Source organism: Serinus canaria, chromosome 4A (assembly GCF_022539315.1).
Source record: "Serinus canaria isolate serCan28SL12 chromosome 4A, serCan2020, whole genome shotgun sequence".
In the NCBI taxonomy this organism is placed as follows: domain Eukaryota; kingdom Metazoa; phylum Chordata; class Aves; order Passeriformes; family Fringillidae; genus Serinus; species Serinus canaria.
The window spans coordinates 18,864,839-18,883,894 of record NC_066318.1 but is presented as its reverse complement, the minus strand read 5'-3'; the positions used below and the strand labels follow the sequence as shown (position 1 = coordinate 18,883,894).

General features: G+C 51.1%; 2 protein-coding genes across 4 annotated transcripts; one reads left to right on the top strand and one right to left on the bottom strand.

The window, feature by feature from the left end:
- Window positions 1-133: 133 nt before the first annotated feature.
- Window positions 134-14,976, bottom strand: AIFM1 (apoptosis inducing factor mitochondria associated 1). Of its 3 annotated transcripts, none has more exons than XM_050974416.1 (17): window positions 14,853-14,976; window positions 13,659-13,801; window positions 10,975-11,068; window positions 10,382-10,411; window positions 9,851-9,963; window positions 9,627-9,757; window positions 8,984-9,074; window positions 8,182-8,266; window positions 7,350-7,426; window positions 6,848-6,956; window positions 6,124-6,231; window positions 5,216-5,304; window positions 4,923-5,135; window positions 4,289-4,431; window positions 2,169-2,293; window positions 1,451-1,647; window positions 134-344 (listed from the first exon to the last, which is right to left on the bottom strand). In XM_050974416.1, exons 1-17 carry the CDS (start codon window positions 14,917-14,919, stop codon window positions 273-275), a joined length of 1,887 nt encoding a protein of 628 aa, XP_050830373.1. In that variant the 5' UTR covers window positions 14,920-14,976; the 3' UTR covers window positions 134-272. The 3 variants fall into 3 exon arrangements, with proteins under 3 accessions (XP_050830373.1, XP_050830372.1, XP_030084715.1); XM_050974415.1 differs by having other exon boundaries at window positions 4,959-5,135; window positions 14,853-14,961; XM_030228855.2 differs by having other exon boundaries at window positions 4,995-5,135; window positions 14,853-14,958.
- Window positions 14,977-15,042: 66 nt separating this feature from the next.
- On the top strand, window positions 15,043-18,625 carry MARS2 (methionyl-tRNA synthetase 2, mitochondrial). The gene is made up of 3 exons (XM_018914206.3): window positions 15,043-15,244; window positions 15,379-15,713; window positions 17,373-18,625. Exons 1-3 carry the CDS (start codon window positions 15,043-15,045, stop codon window positions 18,570-18,572), a joined length of 1,737 nt encoding a protein of 578 aa, XP_018769751.2. The 3' UTR covers window positions 18,573-18,625.
- The last annotated feature ends 431 nt before the right edge of the window (window positions 18,626-19,056 follow it).

Genomic DNA, 19,056 nt, shown 5'->3' with positions numbered 1-19,056 from the left:
GGGAATTCCTGCAAGGAAAGAGGGAGTTCTGCAGGCTTCTCCAAGGCTCACACAAGGGAAAACTGACCCCAGTGGGGCAGCATGTTCCCCTTTCCTCACCAGCCAGGCAGTGGTGCAGGAAGGAGAAGGTGACTAGAACAATCTGACTTTATTGGTGCAAACACTGGGCTTGGGTGAGTGGAATATTCCCAAGTGCTCCCAGGAAGCTGCCCAAGGTGCAGGGGTGCACACAGCCAGCAGCCCACTCCCTCTGGGTGTTCCTGCTGTGGAGTTCAGTCTTCATGGATATTGAAGAGCTTTGCTACTTCGTTGAGGTCCTCATGCTCCTCCCCATCTTTGATGATCTGGAGGGAGGAGAACACATTAAATCCTGCACATCCTGTAGAGAGCCAGTGCTGCAGGACTGTCACAGCCAATGCCAGGAACTCCTTGGATCCTCTCTGAAGCACCAGACTGAGACAGCCACAACACAACAGCACTTTCTACACCCAAATTCACATGGGAGTCTTAAATGTACCATCATCTGCCTACAGGAACAGCAGGATAACCAGCCTCCTGTCCCTGTGGGATTTGTTTCTGGGTTTCTCTTTACAGCCAGGGAGAACAAGTGTTTTAAAAAGTGATTCAGCTCTGCAAAGGTGAGCCTGGCCCTGACTTGGAGCCAGGATACCTGGCTTGAACCTGCAACTTTTAGACAAGATGAAGAAACTATGGATTTAGGGGGAGGAGAGAGGGAGGGAGGGAGGAAGGGAGGGAGGAAGGAAGTGGCTGAAGGAAGTAAGTGGCGGAAGGATCTCCCATGAGGATGGCAGAAATAACATGTTTCAATTGCATCTTCAGATAAGGTATAAACAAAGACTTCCACCATGAAAAGTTTGTCTTGGGACAGATCACCTGAGGGCAGTGTGGGATCACTCCCACGGTTCAAACAACCAAAATTCTTCAAAGGTGTTAAAAGCTGACCCGGCTCTGGCTTAGCTGAGCTGAGAGGTCTGGGCCAGGCCACGGGGGTGGGGACACACCAAGCCCCTGCTCAGGGCTGCTCCAGTCCTGCCATGGTGGCTGTTTCTGGGATGGTGACATTTGAGACTTTTTCAGATGCTTGGACATGGGACAAAGCAGCACAAAAATGGGACACTTCACTCCTGTGCCATCACTGTGACTCCCGCCTGTACTACAGACCTGGAATTTCAGCCATGCCAAGGCAAGGCTTGGAGCACACACCTGATTCGAGTTATTTGTGCAAAAAATTTGCAAACATCCAAAAAACCACATGGACAGTTCCCCTAATTCACCCAGAACAGTGTTCCCATTGGATGTTGCCCAGCCCTGCACCAGACAGAGCATCTTCGCTTATTTATCCTCACTTCGAATTGACAGATTGATTTTTCCACAAGAAAAGCCCCACTCTAACAAACTCCCCTGTCCAACATCCTCGCCCTGCACTGACCTTCCGAGCAATGGGCATCCTGTTGAAGATGTTCCACAACACAATTCCCACCACGACTTTATCTCTGAGGTAGAAAATGACACCTTTGCCGTAATCTTCTCCTTGCTTTGGGACTTGAGGCATTGGTGAAGAGCTTTGAGAGATCTGAACTTCTGAGGCTTCCGCTTCTGTTTCACTCTCAGATCGAATTCCAGTCCCTAAGGCAGAAACAGGAGGAGGAGTCACATACCCAGTGCAGGACATGTGATGATGGGACCAGACTCAAGAGCATGTTCTGCAGAAGCCTGAGGTGTTTCCCTTTGAGTTGTGTTCCCCAAAAGTTAAGTTTCATTAACACAAGGATGAAACAATCCCAACATGGAGCGTAACACCAAGAGTCCCCAACTTCCACCCCCAAATGCAAAAGAGAGCACAGTCTGCTTCCTCCAGGCAGCAGATACAAAATAAACATGCTTGGATCCAGAGTCTCTGTTGTCCCAAACTGATCATTTTATTGCCAAGAAGGAGATCAAACTTCCCTGAGAAAGTCTGCATGGCAGCAGATGTGTTCTGTGATATCTTCTTGGAGGAATGTTTTAATCACATTTTAATATAAAAGCCAGCCTTTAAAGCTTGGTGAAGAAATGAGACAGCAGATTGCTGTTTCCTCGTGCTCTCAGAGGTCAGGGTGACTCTGTGGTCCCCACACCAGCACGTGCAGGAGCTCCCCAGTCCCTACCTGACTGTTCTGTCGCGCTTTTTGGTGTGTCCTTCGCTGTCGCCTTGGCAAACACTCCTACTGTGGGCAAACTGCTGTCCACGAGGCCAATGGCTTCGTACCCCACATTGGGGCCCAGATCACTCCTAGGAATGAAGTGGGAATGAAGTAATTTGTAACAGAGACAAATCCAAGGCAGTTCCATCCATGCGTGCTCCACTCCTTACTCCAGCATGGTGTAGGCAATGCTGGACACTGACACACTGACTGAGACATGGAGTCTCCTCTGCACACACAGGTGGAATAAGGAGTCAAGACATTACAAGCCCATGGCCATGAGAAAAATGAGCCCACTGGCCAAAACTTTGAAATCCTTCAGGCCTGCTCCCTGGGAGACAGCTGGAGGCTTCCCAGCTTCTGGCAGTGCTGTTATCTACACCAGGCTCGGCAGCATGGACAGTCATCCAGTGAATATTTTTGAGAGCATTTAGAAAAGACTAAAGAGAACAAACCTTGCCCTAACACCTTCTTGAACTGGGCACCTGGCTCTGAACTGGTGTGCTGATAGTAGATAAAGCAGCTGTGGTTTGGGACCAGTAAGCAGCAGGTGTCTGAAGTGTTTCCCATGATGCTGAGGAAACAGGTGCATCCAAACCATGAATCTATCTATGTACAACATGACCTCCCTAGCCAAAATCCTCCAGCAAAGACTGGGGTGTCTGCAAGGAACACCAGTAACATGGCAGCTGTGATCAGCTGGAGCTCAGGAGGGATCATGAAATGATTTGGGTTGCAAGGGACCTCAAAACCCATTTCATTCCACTCTTCTGATATGGGCAGGGACACCTTCCACTATCCCACATTGTTCCAAGCCCTGTCCAGCCTGGCCTTGGACACTTCCGGGGATCCAGTGGCAGCCACAGCTTCCCTGGGCACCCTGTGCCAGGGCCTCATCAACCTCAGAGGGAAGGATTTCTTCTGTATATTGAACCTAAATTTCCCCTCTGTCAGTTCAGAGCCTCTCCCCCTTGTCCTGGGGGAGGGACTCTAGTCCCTCTCCAGCTTCCTTGCAGCCCCTTCAGACACTGGAAGATGCTGTGAGGTCTCCACACAACCTTCTCTCCAACAGGATTGGGATTCTGAGCATGCTGACAAAATGCAAGAGGAATTCCTGTCATTTCCCAGCTTTTCAGCACGGGGGAAGAAAGTGTTCACGGGCTGGCATAGTGTGACACCTGCCAACAAACACAGGGCTGCAACTCACAGCCCTCCTTCACCTGCATCTGGTCATAGCTGAGAGCATCCCAGGGGAAAGCACTCCTGGGAAATGGCTGTCTCTGTCTTTAGCTGCACTTGATGACCTCTGAGGTTTTTCCCAACCTCAAGGATTCTGTGGCTCTGTGTTTCTTGTTTAAAAGTGACGTGAGAAATGCTCTGGGCCCTAAATCCAGGCAGGACAGACCAAGAGTTCAGGTAAGTGACAGCAAGTCATAAATAACTGTTTCTATGGGGATTTCCCTGAAAAAAACTAAAACTCTTTTACACATATTTGAAATCTGAACTATCAGCCTTTTTGGATTTTAATTTTTTGGGGAGCTTTTTTTTTTGTTTCATTTTTCTGTTCTCATTCATTTTGTTTTAAAAAGAACTTCATGAAAATATAGCCAAATTGCCCATTTTCCTGATACCTCTTTCTGGAAAACAACTTTTCAGGTACACCTGGATGCAGCAATGCTTTGCCACTAAAACATCAGTTCAGCAAAGTGCAACACTCAGACCCACAGACTGGGCTGGGGAACTTCAGATAATCATAACAGAAAAGCCGCTGCTAAATTCAATCTGTAAATCAGTCTGCTCTGAGGAAAGGGCTGTTCAGTATTGCTCCGTGCTCTGCAGCATGGGAGTCATTCAGGGAGAAACTGGGATCTGCAGGAAGGGAAAGCACTTGAGGGAGATGAGGGCAGAGCAGCAAATGCTCAAACATCTCCCCTGCCCTGAGCTTTAGGAAAATGAAGCTGTACCAGGTGCTTGCTGAGGTGGTTTCACTCCCCTTGGGAAACAGACACTTCTCAAGGTGTATCTTGTCCAAACTCCTGCAATGTGGCCACACAAGGAACCCCCGAAGAGGAAAGGACTGTTACCAGAACATGGATTGGTGCCAGTAGGGCTTTGCGGCTCCTGTCATGTTTTCTCCAGCCAGTCTCCCACTCACCACGGCGTGATCATGGTGCTCCACACGCCTGCGGCCCAGTTTGATGTCATAAAAGCAGGCAGCATCCCCTGCCTTGGAGAGAACCATCCTGTGAGCACTGCGACAGGAAAAGCTTCCACCAGTGCCCAAACAAAAAACATTGGGAAGAGAACAAGTGGAACAAGGAACTGAGTTTTTCTGACAAACCACCACTACCTCAATCCACTCCCTGGACTACACAACTCCCAGTTTCTCAGCATTTTTCCCTGATCTTTGGAAAAATAATGCAGCATGAGGTACGTTTTCCAGAGGAATCAAAGTATCAACGCCCACCAAGGGACTCTTATGCAAGCAAGTGATCCAGGCTATCTTTAGGTTACCCCAACCCCTCTTACACAGCATAAATATTCCAAACTTGCTGTGGTTACCACAGCAACGAGGTGGCTGCAGCGCCTGACCAGGCTCTGGGCCTGCGCTACAACTGCTCTCCTTACTCGCTCCTTTTCACCCCCTTCGCCTCCTCCTGTCACTCTGTGTGTCCCACTACAGCAGCAGCAGCACTGGGAAGCTGTGTCCACACTCACCACCCAGATGTTGTGGGAGGCTGTGCCCACACTCACCACCCAGATGTTGTGGGAGGCTGTGCCCACACTCACCACCCAGATGTTGGAGCGTGCCTGCAGCTCTGCGTTCACCCGGAACCCCCCAAAGTCCGAGTCCACCTCCAGCCCCGCTGACTTGGCCAGTTCCACATTGGGTTCCAGCCCCACTGCAGCCACGATGTGATCTGTCTCCACCTGTTTGGGAACACATAATTAGGATGTTAATTCCCTGTGTGCTCCTCCAAAAGTGACCCTCCCCCTGCTTTCCCATTTACCTTCCGGCCGTCCTTCAGTTTAATCACCAGCCGGTTGCCGCAGACAGAGACGGATTTGACCACGGCATTAGGCAGGACATTGACCCCCTCTGGAAACGAGCACAGGACACCTCACTGCCTGCTCAGGGCTGGGCAGATCCCACCTTCAGCAGGTGGCTGGTGCAGACAGATGCCAGGTGAGGAACCAAGACAGAGCCCACTCAAGCTTTGCTGCATGTGCTAGTGCAGCTCTGGGGGAAGCACGAGGAAAAACCCAGATAAAAAGTCTGAAAGCTGCTTAAAAGACAATCCAAACTACATCTCATGTGATGACAAGGCCACATCCAAAAGAATTCCCTAAAACAGGTATTCAGGAACTAAGGACACTCAATTACCTATTGCTGTGCCACAGCCAGACCCAGAGGTCCAACAACAGAGCTTCCAAAAAAGAAAGTAACTCAGACCTGTGGGTTATCAGGCCCTGCAATCCACACCCCAATGACATTCCTCCTCCCTCTCTCCCTCTCCATTTCCCAATGCACAAGATTATTTTGCACTTAATGCAGCAAATGGAAAAAGGTGTCTTGGATCTTACTGACCTTATTAGCTAAACACTACAGCACCTGGCCTGACACAATTGTGGGCATAGACACAAGAGATCCTTCCAGGGAAACAGGCACAGGGAAGGAAAGCCTCACTGACATCAGCAAGCCTGCTTGCTCAGCCTCCCCAGAAGATCTGCTAAGAAGCCCAGGATTCATGGCAGCTCTGTGCTGCCCAAGCTCCCTGAACTGCAACTTCCCCTGTGCTGCACCGGGGCTACTTTGCAGGGCCCAGTGCTCCCAGGGCTCCAGAGACAGAAAGGAGCTGAATATCCCCAGGAGCAGCTGCCTGGCAGCCACCAGCCCAAACCCGCTCAGCAGCTTCACCTCTTCTGACTTTCTCCGTGGTCCAGTTGCTCAAGTATTCGGGCAGGACTTTGCCCATGTTGCCATTCTCTGGAAACAGCTGAATCACCTCCAGGCCTTGGGTTCGTGCTGGAAGGGAAGCACGGAGCAGCAATATGAAGAGCAGCAGCAGATGTTGGAACACACACACTTTACACAAGGAGCTTGACAGAAGTTTCCAAATCTGGGAGTTCTGATTCCCAAGGAGTCACAAAGTGACTGACTACTGTTTCACATATACCTCTAGATAACAGAGTTTTAGGGAAACGCTGGTATTTTGGCAAAAACTTTAAAAAATTACCATAAAGGTCCTACACACACAATGACAGAATCCAGCTGCTCACCACCTCTTTGAAATCACAGAATTATGGACTGCTTTGGGTTGGAAGGGACCTTAAAGATCATCCAACCCCAAAATCATAGTCTGAGGGTGGCATTGAGCACAGAGAACAAATGTTACTTTTCAGAGGGTGGAATGACTTTGCTGCTCACACTGGCCTGCAGAGCTCCCACCTCTGTAATCAGAGGCTGCTAATGAGGGTGATACTGGGAAAACCTTGGCCTCACAGGCAACAAAACACTCGTGTGTTGTTCCTTTAAGCAAACACAGAGTCTGTGCAAAAACTGAGCAGTTGGGGACTGAAAAGAAGTTTCTAATATGAGGCTGCTGCCACTCAGTGCCTGTCACAGCTGGGGACATGCTCACCTCTCCTTCCCAGAGCGCAGGCCAGCTCGCTGCCGAGGAAACCACCACCAATAATTGTGATGGACTTGACTTCCCTGGAAATCTTCTCCAGCCTTCGGAAGTCCTCAATCTGAAAGAACATTTACCCCCATTTCCAATGCTCTCTAACAGGAATGGCAAAATTGGTCATATTCAATGGCTTTTGTTCACTTTGGAAGGTGCAGAAAAGTCACACAGGAGGGAAAATTTTAAAAAACTACCTAAACCCCATAATCCCACATACTGTTACAGCTCTCAGGCTGAGGCAAGCACGTGAGCAGTTGAGTAGACTCTACCCTGGTTTCCTGGTTTCCCTGGGAAAAAGAATAAGCAGGCAATGGATTTCTGGGCATAATCTGAGGGAAGCATCTGAGCCAAGGCAGGACCGTCCCGACCCAAAGCAGAAGAGTTTAAAAACTGAAAAAAGTGATAAATGGCTCTGATTTATTCAGCCTCGCTGGGGCTGGAAGCACCTGGAGGTTACCTTTCGGAACAGGGTCAGCCTTTTCTGCACATCCTTTCCTGCTCTTTCAATGGCAGGCAGGTTCCTTGGGGATCCCCCTGCGCACAACAAGGAGAGGAGACTAGTGACAACACAGCCATGGCACTGGATATCCAGACAGTGCAAAGCTGTCTTGGATCTCAGTTGTGCTTCCCAAACTGTTCCACTATGGGAATATCCTGGTATGCCTCCTTCTGCCTGAATGTCCCAGAAAATCTGATGCTGCAAGGCAGGTGAAAAACTCAGCATGGTTGTTTGCACAACTGTCCTTCATGTGACTGCTCCTTCATGTGACTGCTCCACATCATGTTTGACACTGCAGAGAGTTCTTCTCAAATAGAACCAAAGAATTATGGAACGGTTTGGGTTGGAAGGAACCTTAAAGCTGATCCCATTCCACCCCTGCCATGGGCAGGGACACCTTCCACTATCCCAGGTTGCTCCAAGCCCCATCCAGCCTGGCCTTGGACATTCCCAAGGAGTCTGGGGCAGCCACATTTTTTACGGGCAACCTGTGTCCAGGAAGAATTCCTGGACATAGTATGCCACCTAACCCTGCCCTCTGGCATCCCCCAATGTCCTGTCATTCCAGACCCTTGTCCAAATCCCCTCTCCAGCTCTCTTGGAGCCCCTTTAGGCACTGGAAGACCCAATGATCTCCCAAAAGCCTTCTCTTTTCCAGGCTGGACTCCCCCAGCTCTCCCAGCATGACTCCACAGCGGAGGTACTCTAAAGAATTTTTCTCTAGCTAAATGTCACTGAAATAAAAAGCCGGGCCCAAGACGAGGAACAAGAGAAAAAACACAGCACTTACCAGTGGCAATGAGACATTTGTCGTAGGATATCTGGGTCCCATCACTAAGCTTCACTGTGTTCCCTCTAACATCCATGTGCACAACCTGTAAGATGAACCCAGCTGAGCTCGAGCTCTTCACTTCACGGACTACTGAGCAGAGTTACAAACTTGGAATTAACATTCTCCCACCTTCAGGTTTAGGGTGGGGGCAGGAGTGGGGAAGTGAGAGGACTGGAAGTGGGAATTGAGATGACTTCTTTGGGAGTCACCGTAACTCAGGTTGATCGTCCCAAGGTCTGAATGTGAAATGGGCTCAGACACAGCACATCTCAACAGGAAGAGGAATCACTGACATTTATAGCAACATACAAACAACCGAGGATATAAATATTTTAGAAGATTCACCATAAATTTCTCCACCTTCCTGCTGCTTCAGCACAGTGCTTCTGCTCAACTTATCATCCACTACCTTGATCTCTGTGCTCTCCTCACCTCACCTTCCAGCCCACACAGCCCAGTTCCCACTTGCAACATCCTATCTCTAAGGTCCACAAATTTTTGTCCCACGCCCAGACTCCAAACGTATCCTTCTCTCTTCCTCATCATCTTCCCTCAGCTCACTGCTATTCCTCTTGGTTTCTCCCGCTTTCAAACTTCACTTCAGATTAGCATAATCTCTGCTCCATCACATTTTTCCCAAACTTATCCAAATTCCCATTCCCAGCCAACTCCTCCTCCAACTCCAGTGGTTCAGTACCAGTTTAGAGTGCAGGTTCTGTTCAGGAAGAGCTGTAGGAGCAACAGCCAGTGCTGTACCCACCTTCTTGCCAGGCAGAACTGCCACCCCACCATTTTCCACAGAAGGCAGGTCCTCAACAGGCACATAGAAAGACGGCGGCTGGAAATAGATACTGAGAAAAACTCCATTATCAAACATGTTCCCCTGGCTCTGGGATACCAGAAATCCAGCTGTTGAGCAAATCTGACAAGACAAAGACAGCTCTGTGCATCCCTAACAAGCTCCACAATTATTTATATATTTTTCAGAATTAGGGTCTTCACACTGTTGAAGTTCTAGGGTCTGGATCATGGAATCATAGAATTGGTAAGGTTGGAAAAGATCATAAAGTCCAACCACCAAGTAAGGCTTAATCACAGAAGTCACAAAAATCAAGTGTGATCCCGTGTCCCTGGACCTGAGGAGCTTTACCTTTATTAACTTATTTCCTAGGACTCCGGCCCACAGAGAGACATATCTAAGGGGAATCCCAGCAAGATCAAGAGGTATCAAGTACTGAGCAAGCTCTGGTGGGAAGCAAAATTCCTCAACCCCTGCTAGCACCAACACACCCTTCCCTGCCCTCACTGCTCTACCGGCTTGTGGTTCTCTCCCAAGAACAGTTTGGTCATTGACACCTTGTCACTAACCACTTCCTGTGCCCTGTCACTGCAGTGCCACGTACCTCCTCTCCTTGCCATTCCACTGCTTGAACCTCAACGTCTCTGTCACATTGGGATCATCAGAAAACCACAGTTCTTTGGAAAGGGGTGGACGCATGTAGGGCAGGGCAGGATCTTCAGACACAATCAGCACCTTTAATTGGCCAGGAAACACATCAGCTGGAGTGAGAGCAGGCAAACGGGAGCGCACACAGAGCAGGACAGGACGGAGCAGGACAGCTCTTACCCGCGCGCCGGGGTCACGGGCCCGGATGGATCTGGCAGCAGCAAAAGCAGCAGTTCCTCCCCCAATGAGCAGGAAAGGGACGTGGGATGGGACCTTGGGATGAGTGCCCAGAGCTGCAGGTGACAGATGGGACAACTTACTGCAAATACCAGCACATGGCCCACCCCCAGGGGACAGAGGCCTTCCACATCCAGACTTCCTTTGGAAATTGCCCTCCTTCTGCCACAGTACCCTTCTCGAGAAACCTGCTGCTCCTTCCCCCAAAGCTGCTCCCTGCAGGAATCAGTCAGATTTCAGCAAACTGGTTTTTCTAAGCGAGCCTGAAAGTCTGCATTGGCCAACCAGTGAGCAGTTTATAAGCAAAGGAAGTTCCCTAAAAGGCCAAGGCACGTTTTTTGGTAATTTTGTTCAAGGTTTGAGTTGCCTGCAGAAGGCACCTCTTCCCACAGGCAAGTCCTGTTGCTGAGAAACATGCAGTTAATCCATGGGCAGGGACAAAACAGGCAGTTAAGTACTGGCACCAGAACTCACCTGCTGTGCCCTGAGGAGCAGCACCTGCACCTGAAAGGGAAGAAAGACATGGCTTAAATCATTGAAGCACAGGCTGTAGTTTGAGAGCTGCAGTTCAGGGCTCACTCCAGGATGAACAGGCTCTCCACTGGCCAGGGAAGGAGTCCCTATTGAATCAGTGTCCTTGCCAGACTGCAAAGGTAAAAGCCAGAAGAAGGGCTCACTTTTTTCTCTTTTTACCACAGAAGGAGTAAATGACAGAAATCAGTCCCAGGAGACATCCTTCTTCATCCTCAGGATGGTCTGTAAAACAGCCTCTTGTGGGTCAACGAAGCCGTCATAGAACAACAGAATCCCAGAATGGGTTGGGCTGGAAGAGACGTTAAAGCTCATCTAGTTCCACCTCCCTGCCATGGGCAGGAACACCTTCCACTAGACCAGGCTGCTTCCAAGCTCTGTCCAACGTGGCCTTGAATGGGAATTTGAAACAATGGCACACACTGAGAGGTGCAATCCTACAAAGGCACGTCTGAGAGGCTCTGTTCTGTTTGTTTAGGAGGCCTCAAGCTCATGAAGAACAGAGCCAATCCCTGACCTGGCAGGCTGGTACCCACCTGAGGCAGAGGACTCATGGTCTTGGGATTGCCCAGATATCCTGGCGAGCCGGCTGGCGTATCGCTCTTTGCTCTCCTGTATTGCTTTGTACGCCTGCAGACACATAGGAGACATTTCCCTAGTACACCTTACAGCACCAAGGCACCTGACAGGCTTTTGTCCACCCCACATGCTGGAAAAGCCAGTGACAACATGTGGGGCAAAAGACACTTCCCTGGACAAGATGCCCATTGAGAACGTGCTTAGAAAATGACCTGCTCCACAAGGTGTGGTGAGCTTTGGGTGTCTGGCTGCTTCCCAGAAGCAATGAACCTTCCTGCAGGTGTTTGGCTGCACACCTGTTCTAAGGGGAACCAGCTTCAGTGAAGGAAATGCAGCCAAACCAGCCAAAGACAACATGCAAGCTGGGCCATGACACAACACAAGACTGCAGAAAGGGAAGACAAATCCAAAGAAAAAACATCTCCCACTTTCCAAAGCCCAGAGCAGCTGGACAGAGCCAACAACCTGACTGGCCTTCTCTAGGCATGGTGGTGGCAGGACAGCCCTGACATTAGCAGGGCCTTGAGCCATGGGAGAGGGGCTGTTCCAGGCACTGGCCCCTGGATGTGGAATCTCTTCCAGCTGAATGCTGACCTGTTTATTTGACTGTGAAACTCAGGATACAGCATAAGCAGATCCTGCATGTACAGACAAGGAGGGAACATCTCTTCTATCACATTAACTTACAAGAAAAACTGGGTTCTCCTGAACAGGAGCTGAAGACACTGTGAGTGCTGGGAGCAGGTCAGAGTCCAGTATTTTTCCTCAAGGGTAAAAAATTAAAGGGAAGCAAACCTTTCTTTGGGGCAAAACCCAGCCTTGCACATCTCTATCATGTTCAGGACATCAAATTTCATTTGCCAATCTTCACAAGTTGGTGTTTTATAGCAAATAGTTTTAAACAAGAATGGAGGAATTTAATGCCAGGCACAAAAAAGAGTACAGGACAAAAGTCTGTCCAGGGAACTGGAGAAATGCCGGAAATATTAGAAAACAAGAACTTGTCAGTGTTTAGAAGAATTAAGAAAAAGGCATTTTAAAGCCTTTTGCTCAAAGACAGAAAAGCCAAGGTTAACAAACCACCTCTGCTTTTACAAGCAGAATCAGGAAGGTTTTAAGCGAGTCCAAAGGGCAGCATACAGCAAATTAAATCTCATGCTTTAGGAAAAAACACTATTATGCACAGGCAGAACATCAGATCAGCCCCTGAGGATAAATATTTCCAATGGGACAATGTCAAGTTCTTTCTAGTTAGAAGCAGAACTATACTTTGCCAGGACATGGGGTGACATTTCAGTGCTCTTCTGTGAGGAAATCACCAAGATGGACAAGTTTTCTTTACTTCCTTTTAGCACTCTTATATTCAGGTATTATTTCCTTTTCTGCATGCCAACATTACTGATATCATGAGAAATGCACAAATTAACAATTTGTGCCCTTACACAGTCACAAACAAAGATGGCCAGTTTGAGTTAAGATTTACTTAATGTGGAAAGATTAATTCTGAAGCAGGTTTCTCCATTAAGAACTGCACCATCTGAGAACATTCAATTTGTAACCTTAAATTATTTGGAAATGTCCCTTGAAAAGGAAGTACCTTAGGCCAGGGAGTACAAAGAGGGCTGGAAGTAAAGGGCTACAGGGTGAGAGGTACAAACAGGTGCCTACCCTCCACCCTCCCACCCCACAAACACCTTTAGTGAAGCATCTTACATAAACTCCTGTCCCAGTGACTGTTCCTCCCACTATTAAGTATAACAAGAGGTTGCTGCCAGTTTTGCCAGGAACACCTGAAGACGTCAGGGATCTAGAAGGGCATCTTAGCTGATGGCATTGCAAAACTGCAGGGGAAGACAGGCAATGGAAGAGAAGAGGGAAAGAGCTGAGTATTAGGAAGGATTCTTGATTAAACAGTTCTTGGGAAAAGCAGAGTGTGCTTTGTAATTTCAGCTACCTTGTCTGCCAAAAAAAAAAAACCCAATGGGCAGCAGGGCACAGGAAAGAATTATATTTAAAGGAAATAGGAAAATATTTTTCTTCCATGCACTGTTTTGTATTTTTTTCCTCTTTCCCAGGAGCATCCTTTGGAGAAAATTAGGATTTGGAACTTTTAGTGAATATGGTCCTCCTACAGAAAGAGCTTGGAAACAAAGATTTGTGCGATGTAAATTTGGAATGTATCCACTCCCAGGCAATGCTGAAACTCTTCAGCTCTCTGGGAATGTCATTTACTCTTTCAGTGAGGCTGCAAACCTTTATCCTTTTTAAGTAGAACATAAATACTCCTCAGCTGGGGGTTGATTTGGTATACTTACACAAGTTAAACAAATGTTCTGAACTGAGATTTGGCCAGGAATTGTTTGTCCCATACAAGACAATAGACAGAGCTGTGGCTGGTCATAACAAAAAAAAAACCCAAGAGTGCCTTTAATGTAAAAAAAAGGTAACTGAAATTACAGCTAAAACCCGAGTAATCACAAGAAGTTACTTTCCATTTAGCTCCCCCTTGAAGTTTTCTGAAGGAGGAAACAGAGATAAAGCTACAGAAATCAAAAGCTGAGTTAAGAGAGCTGGAATACAGCAAATGCTCGACAGGAAAGATGGACTGCAGCTTCTTCCCAGGAACCACCTTTCTACTTACATAGGCACCTGCTCCTAAGGTGGACAAGCCCATAATAAGGACAAAAACCGAATTACTGCCCTTTTGCCCAGGCACGCCTGTGCTAGCCACTTGTCTGCTCAGCTGCAGGTCTGGGAGCACATTCCAGCGCTGCAACAACATGCCTAAGGAACACAATTTATTGGAGAAACAACACAAAAACACCATCAATACAAAGGTAAGTCTGGAAATTTAGAGACTAAGTCAGTTCTGAACCCAAAAAAATTCCTTGTTTGGAAAACCCAGCCCCACATCTGAGCGACTGCGGGGCATTATCCTGAGCCACAACAGTGTGCTCCGGGCAGCTGTGGAGACCAAATTATCTGTAAGATCAAGGGGTAACTGAACTGATAGCAGGAGCATCTGTAGGCAGCTGCCTGCAGCTGGAGCCTCCAGCCTCTCTGGGCTGGCTGATCACAGAATGTGTCTTGGTGGTTCCAACACCTTCTCTAGGCCTCTTTCTCCAGCAAAAGCTGGAGCTAGGCCAGGGTGGGCAGCAGGGATGGTGACAACGGCACCTAACTCCCTCTGCTCACACAGCTCATTCCACCGGGATAAACCACCAGCAAGGAACGGGGTTTTGCTGGCAAAAAAGGCGTCCCCGGTGGAAATGGGCAGATCCAGGTGCAGGCACCTCCGGCCGCGCAAACCGGACGAGGAGCACCCGTGTCGGAGCCGCTGCACCGCGTTTTATTTCTCCATCACCAAACCACAGCCTGCTGCCGGCCCAGTTCATGCCGGAGCGATGGCGGGGACGGCCCCGAGCGCTGCTCCAAGCACGGCCGATACTCCCGGGAGAGGTCGGGCTCTCTCAATCCCCGCCTCCACCTGCTCCCGCCCGGTGAGAGCAACCTGAGCCTGAAGGCACTTATTTGTGACAAAAACCGCAGCAAAGCCAGCAGCGCCCGAAAAGAGACCAAGGTCCCAACCAGCTCCGGGTCACTCACGCTGTCCCAAACACGATCCCGAAGCATCCGCATCTCCGCCACCCGCGCCCCCTCCCGCAGCGCCCCGGGCACGGCCGTGCCCGCACCGATCCCGCGGGATGACCGCCCGGCCCGGTGCCCTCCGCGAACCGCGCTCTCGGCCGCGATCGGCCCCGGGCCTGTGCCGGCCCCGGGCCGCGTGCCGCAGCGGCGAGAATCGCGCCCGGTGCCCCCCGGTCCCGGCACTGACCCGCGTGGACGCGTCCCCGCTGCGGGGGGCGCAGGGCGTGCGCCAGGCCCGCGCGGCAGCGGAACATGTCGCCAGTCTCCGGTCCCTCGGTCGCGGCCCCGCCGGCCCGGCCCGGCCCCGCCGCGCACGCGCCTGCTGCCGCTTCCGGACGGCCGCTCCGCGCCGCCGCATCGATGCTGCCGCTGCCGACATGTGGCGGCCGCCCCGCCGCCTCCCGCGCCCGCTCCGCCGCGCCGCCGGCACCGGGCCTGGCCGCCGCCTGCTGCTCTCCACCCCCATCTTCTACGCGAACGGGCCGCCGCACATCGGGCACCTGTACTCGGCGATGCTGGCCGACGCGCTGCTCCGCCACCGCCGCCTGCGTGCCTCCGGCCCGGCCCGGCTCTGCACGGGTCAGCGAGACCCCCAGTCCGAGCCCCCTCCCTCGGGGATGACCCCCCCTCCCCGTGTCCCCAGGCCCCTGTGTCCCCGCGGGGCTGCGGGCTCCGGCCTCACCCCACGGCCCCGCGGCCTCTCTCCGTTTCAGGGACCGACGAGCACGGGCTGAAGATCCAGCAGGCCGCGGCCGCGGCGGGGACGTCCCCTGCGGAGCTTTGCGAGCGGGTCTCGGGGCTCTTCCGCCAGGCCCTGACCCAGGCCGGCGTCGCCTACACCGACTTCACGCGCACCAGCGAGCCCCGGCACCAGCGAGCCGTGAGGCACTTCTGGGGTGCCCTCCGAGATGGAGGGGTGCTCTACAAGGGCTCCTACGAGGGCTGGTACTGCACACCCGAGGAGAGCTTCCTGCCCGAGAGCCAGCTGGCCGAGGGCACAGACGCCCAAGGCCGCCCCTGCAAGGTGTCCTTGGAGACCGGCCACGAGGTAACGAGCTGCAGGAGCACTGTGCGTTCACCTGTCCCTCTGCTCTGGCCAGATTTGGGGTGTTTAATGCTTCCTGTAGCCTTTTATTAATTCGTGTTGGCTGAGACTCACCTGTACTTCAGTGCAGTGTCAGAGAGCTGCCAGACCCCACCTGGCAGGTGCAGCTATGTGCAACGGGAAGGATTCAGCCCCTTCTGAGTCCACAGGCTGTTGGCCTGGGAATGGTGTTCTACAGGAGTGATGACAGAAGCTGAACAGGAGGATAAGGGTGTATTTCACTGAGGGGTTCCAACTTTCAAACCTGTTTTGTGAGACAGTTCAGTTTGGCCTCTGGACACTTACCCATCTCTTAAATGGGTTTTGGCTCTGCCTAAAGCACTGTAACATCACCTGCCTGTGGTCAGCCAGAATGGGTGTGCCCAGGAGTGTGGTACTGTCCCAAGTGTACCACACTCCTGGGTACACCCATTCTGCCACTGTTTTCTTAGAAGGTGTGGAGTTACGTGATTTAATCCAGCAATTACAGATAATCCTGCTCAGAGCTCAACACATGCTCCTGTGCTATTTGTATGAGGCTTGGATGTGGGAGTGTTGGTCCACACAGAAAAGGCTATATTGGCAAATAGTAACTCTTGAGAAAGCACCTAATATATAATTGGGGAAAAGATAAGTTTCCAGGCAAAATAATCATTCTTTAGACTTAAAACAGTCAGCAGACTTCAAAGTCAAGAATACCTTGAGAACAGTTCCTGACCTCACCTGTGTGTTGAACTGTCCAAGGAAACAGGAGTGTTCATGGAGCAGAGAAGCTCTTGCAGTGTGGTGAGCAATGATGGGAGGGTTTATTTCCAGCCATAAAGCGGCAGTTGGGCAGTTTGTTTCTTGGGAATTTTGTGAAGGAAAAGGAGGAGTTTGCACATGCCATAAACCGCAGACTTCTTGGTGAGTGAGTGGGTTCTGGCATCCTGTGGAGCCTGGGGCTGAGGACGTACAGCTTGTCTTTGATGATGCTCTTCAGGTCTTCTTGCACATTGCAAGTTTGCTGACCCAGCCAGGGATCCCTGAGTGCCTTACACAGCTCACTTGTACCACATCCACCCACCACGTTTTCACTGGTTTAGCTAAATGTGTCATTTAATGGATTTAACTGTGGGGGAAAAGTGTGTAAGCAAACAAAGTTAGTGACTTAGATGCATTAAAGCATAAGTTGAGGAAAAAGAGGAGTTTGTCCCCAGGAGAACAAAGGCAGGCACCAGGAGTGGCAGTAGGGCAGGAATTAACAGTGTCATTTTGTCTTTTCATGATTTTCCACTATTATTGCAAAACTATGTTGTTAAGAAGGTGTATTCTCATCTCCCTAACTCCTTTCTGATGTCACATGAGCCTGGCAGGTAGAAAGGTGTTCCTTCCCAGGGTTATAAGTGTTTTTAGAAGCAGGATGCTGAACCTGGTGCCTGAATCCCAGGTGCCTGAGTCCTCAGGTGTGTTCCTGGGGATCCCAAGGAGGCAGTATCTTGGGTAAGAAGGTTGCTACTAGTCACAGAAAGGTGCTGACAGCTTCCCATGGCATGGGAGGATAGCCAGACACAGGCAGAATGGTGTGTGCAAAGTGTCAGCCTGTTCTTGGGGCCATAATCCTTTCCTCTCCTGCTGTCCCAGGTGCACTGGACCAAGGAGGAGAATTACATGTTCAGGCTCTCAGCATTTCGGGATCCCTTGCAGAACTGGCTCCGGGACAACCCACGTGCCATTTTTCCTGACCCTTTCTACCAGTGCGTGCTCCGTTGGCTGGACGAGGACTTGCCAGACTTGTCAGTGTCCCGTGAACGAAACCGGCTGCAGTGGGGCATCCCCGTGCCCAGTGACCCCACACAGACCATCTACGTCTGGGTGGATGCCCTGGTGAACTACCTGAGCGTGGTGGGGTACCCTGAGAGCCATGGCGCGTGGTGGCCGGCCGTGCACCACGTCGTGGGCAAGGACATCCTCAAGTTCCATGCGCTGTACTGGCCAGCGCTGCTGCTGGCAGCAGGACTGGAGCCCCCCGAGCGCATCCTGGTGCACTCCCACTGGACTGTGCGGGGCCAGAAGATGTCCAAGAGCCTGGGCAACGTGGTGGACCCCAGTGTGTGCATGGGGCAGTACGGTGTGGACGGGTTCCGGTACTTCCTGCTGCGGCAGGGCGTCCCAGAGAGGGATTGTGACTACTATGATGAGAAGGTGGTGAAGTTGGTGAATTCAGAGCTGGCGGATGCGCTTGGGGGGCTGCTGAATCGCTCAACAGCCCCCGGCATTAACCCCAGCAACACCTACCCATGCTTCTCAGAGCCCTGTTTCCCAAAGGTTCTGGATTCCAGAGAGGCAAGAGGCACAGGCAGGGCATGTGCTGAGGACTACAAGCTCGTGGCAGCAGTGGCCTCGCTGCCTGTGCAGGTGGACAGTTATTTCGAAGGCTTCCAGATCTACAAGGCTTTGGAATGCATTGCCCAGTGTGTGAGGCAGACTAACGGCTTCTTCCAGAGGCACAGGCCTTGGAAACTTGACCGAAGGGATGCTGCGGAGCAGCTCTGGCTGGACACCATCCTGCACATCACTCTGGAGTGCCTGCGTGTGTACGGAACGCTCCTGCAGCCCGTGGTCCCACACACGGCAGACAAGCTGCTGTCCCGGCTGGCTGTCAGGCCAGGAGAGAGGTGTCTCTCTGCTCTGACATTCCTGGCACGCTATGATGGAAAGCCATGTCCCTTTGAGGGGAGGCAGCTCGGACCTGACACTGGCATCTTGTTCCACAGGCTGGGCAAGTTGGAAACTATGAAGAGAAAGCAAGAAGCTCAAGTCCCTGACAAACAGCTTCTGTGAATAAAAACTTCCAGGAATTCCTGGAAAACATTATTAAAAGCATTTTCTTCCCATTCCTGGTGGTGGTGTGGAGGGGTGGGAAGCTGGCCTGAGCAGGGAGGATCAAGCAAGCCCTGAGGAGAGACAGGCTTGGTCCTGGGCCTCCTTGGTGTTGTGTCCTTGCACAGGGAGATGGAGGAAGGGTCACTCTGCAGTGTCCTCATCTCACTTTTGGTCCACAGGTTTTTGGCTAGGTCATAAGTAGCTGGGGGTTGTCAGAAATGGTTCTGGGAGGCCCTGGTGCCCATTGGGTCTCTCAACTTAGCTCTCTTTGTGGGACATAACTAGTCTGAGCCTCAAAGGGGACAATCCTGTGTGGCTGCTCTTTATTCCTAGGGCAGGACAGTGCCATGGTCAGACAGTGTGTCTCATTCAGCAGTGCAGGACCTGCAGACGTGACCAGAATGGGAAAGGGGGGCACGTGTTTCGTCAGACTCAGCTTTCT

What these genes read in the sequence shown, in the direction of transcription:
- MARS2 (XM_018914206.3), top strand. Translation starts at nt 15,043, where the DNA reads ATGTGGCGGCCGCCCCGCCGCCTCCCGCGCCCGCTCCGCCGCGCCGCC. An exon ending in CCCGGCCCGGCTCTGCACGG is followed by an intron (nt 15,245 to 15,378) that starts GTCAGCGAGACC and finishes TCTCCGTTTCAG; the next exon opens with GGACCGACGAGCACGGGCTG. An exon ending in CCTTGGAGACCGGCCACGAG is followed by an intron (nt 15,714 to 17,372) that starts GTAACGAGCTGC and finishes CTGCTGTCCCAG; the next exon opens with GTGCACTGGACCAAGGAGGA.
- AIFM1 (XM_050974416.1), bottom strand. Translation starts at nt 14,919, where the DNA reads ATGTTCCGCTGCCGCGCGGGCCTGGCGCACGCCCTGCGCCCCCCGCAG. An exon ending in CTGCGCTCTGGGAAGGAGAG is followed by an intron (nt 6,232 to 6,847) that starts GTGAGCATGTCC and finishes CTTCCCTTCCAG; the next exon opens with CACGAACCCAAGGCCTGGAG. An exon ending in GGATGCCCATTGCTCGGAAG is followed by an intron (nt 345 to 1,450) that starts GTCAGTGCAGGG and finishes TCCTCCCTCCAG; the next exon opens with ATCATCAAAGATGGGGAGGA.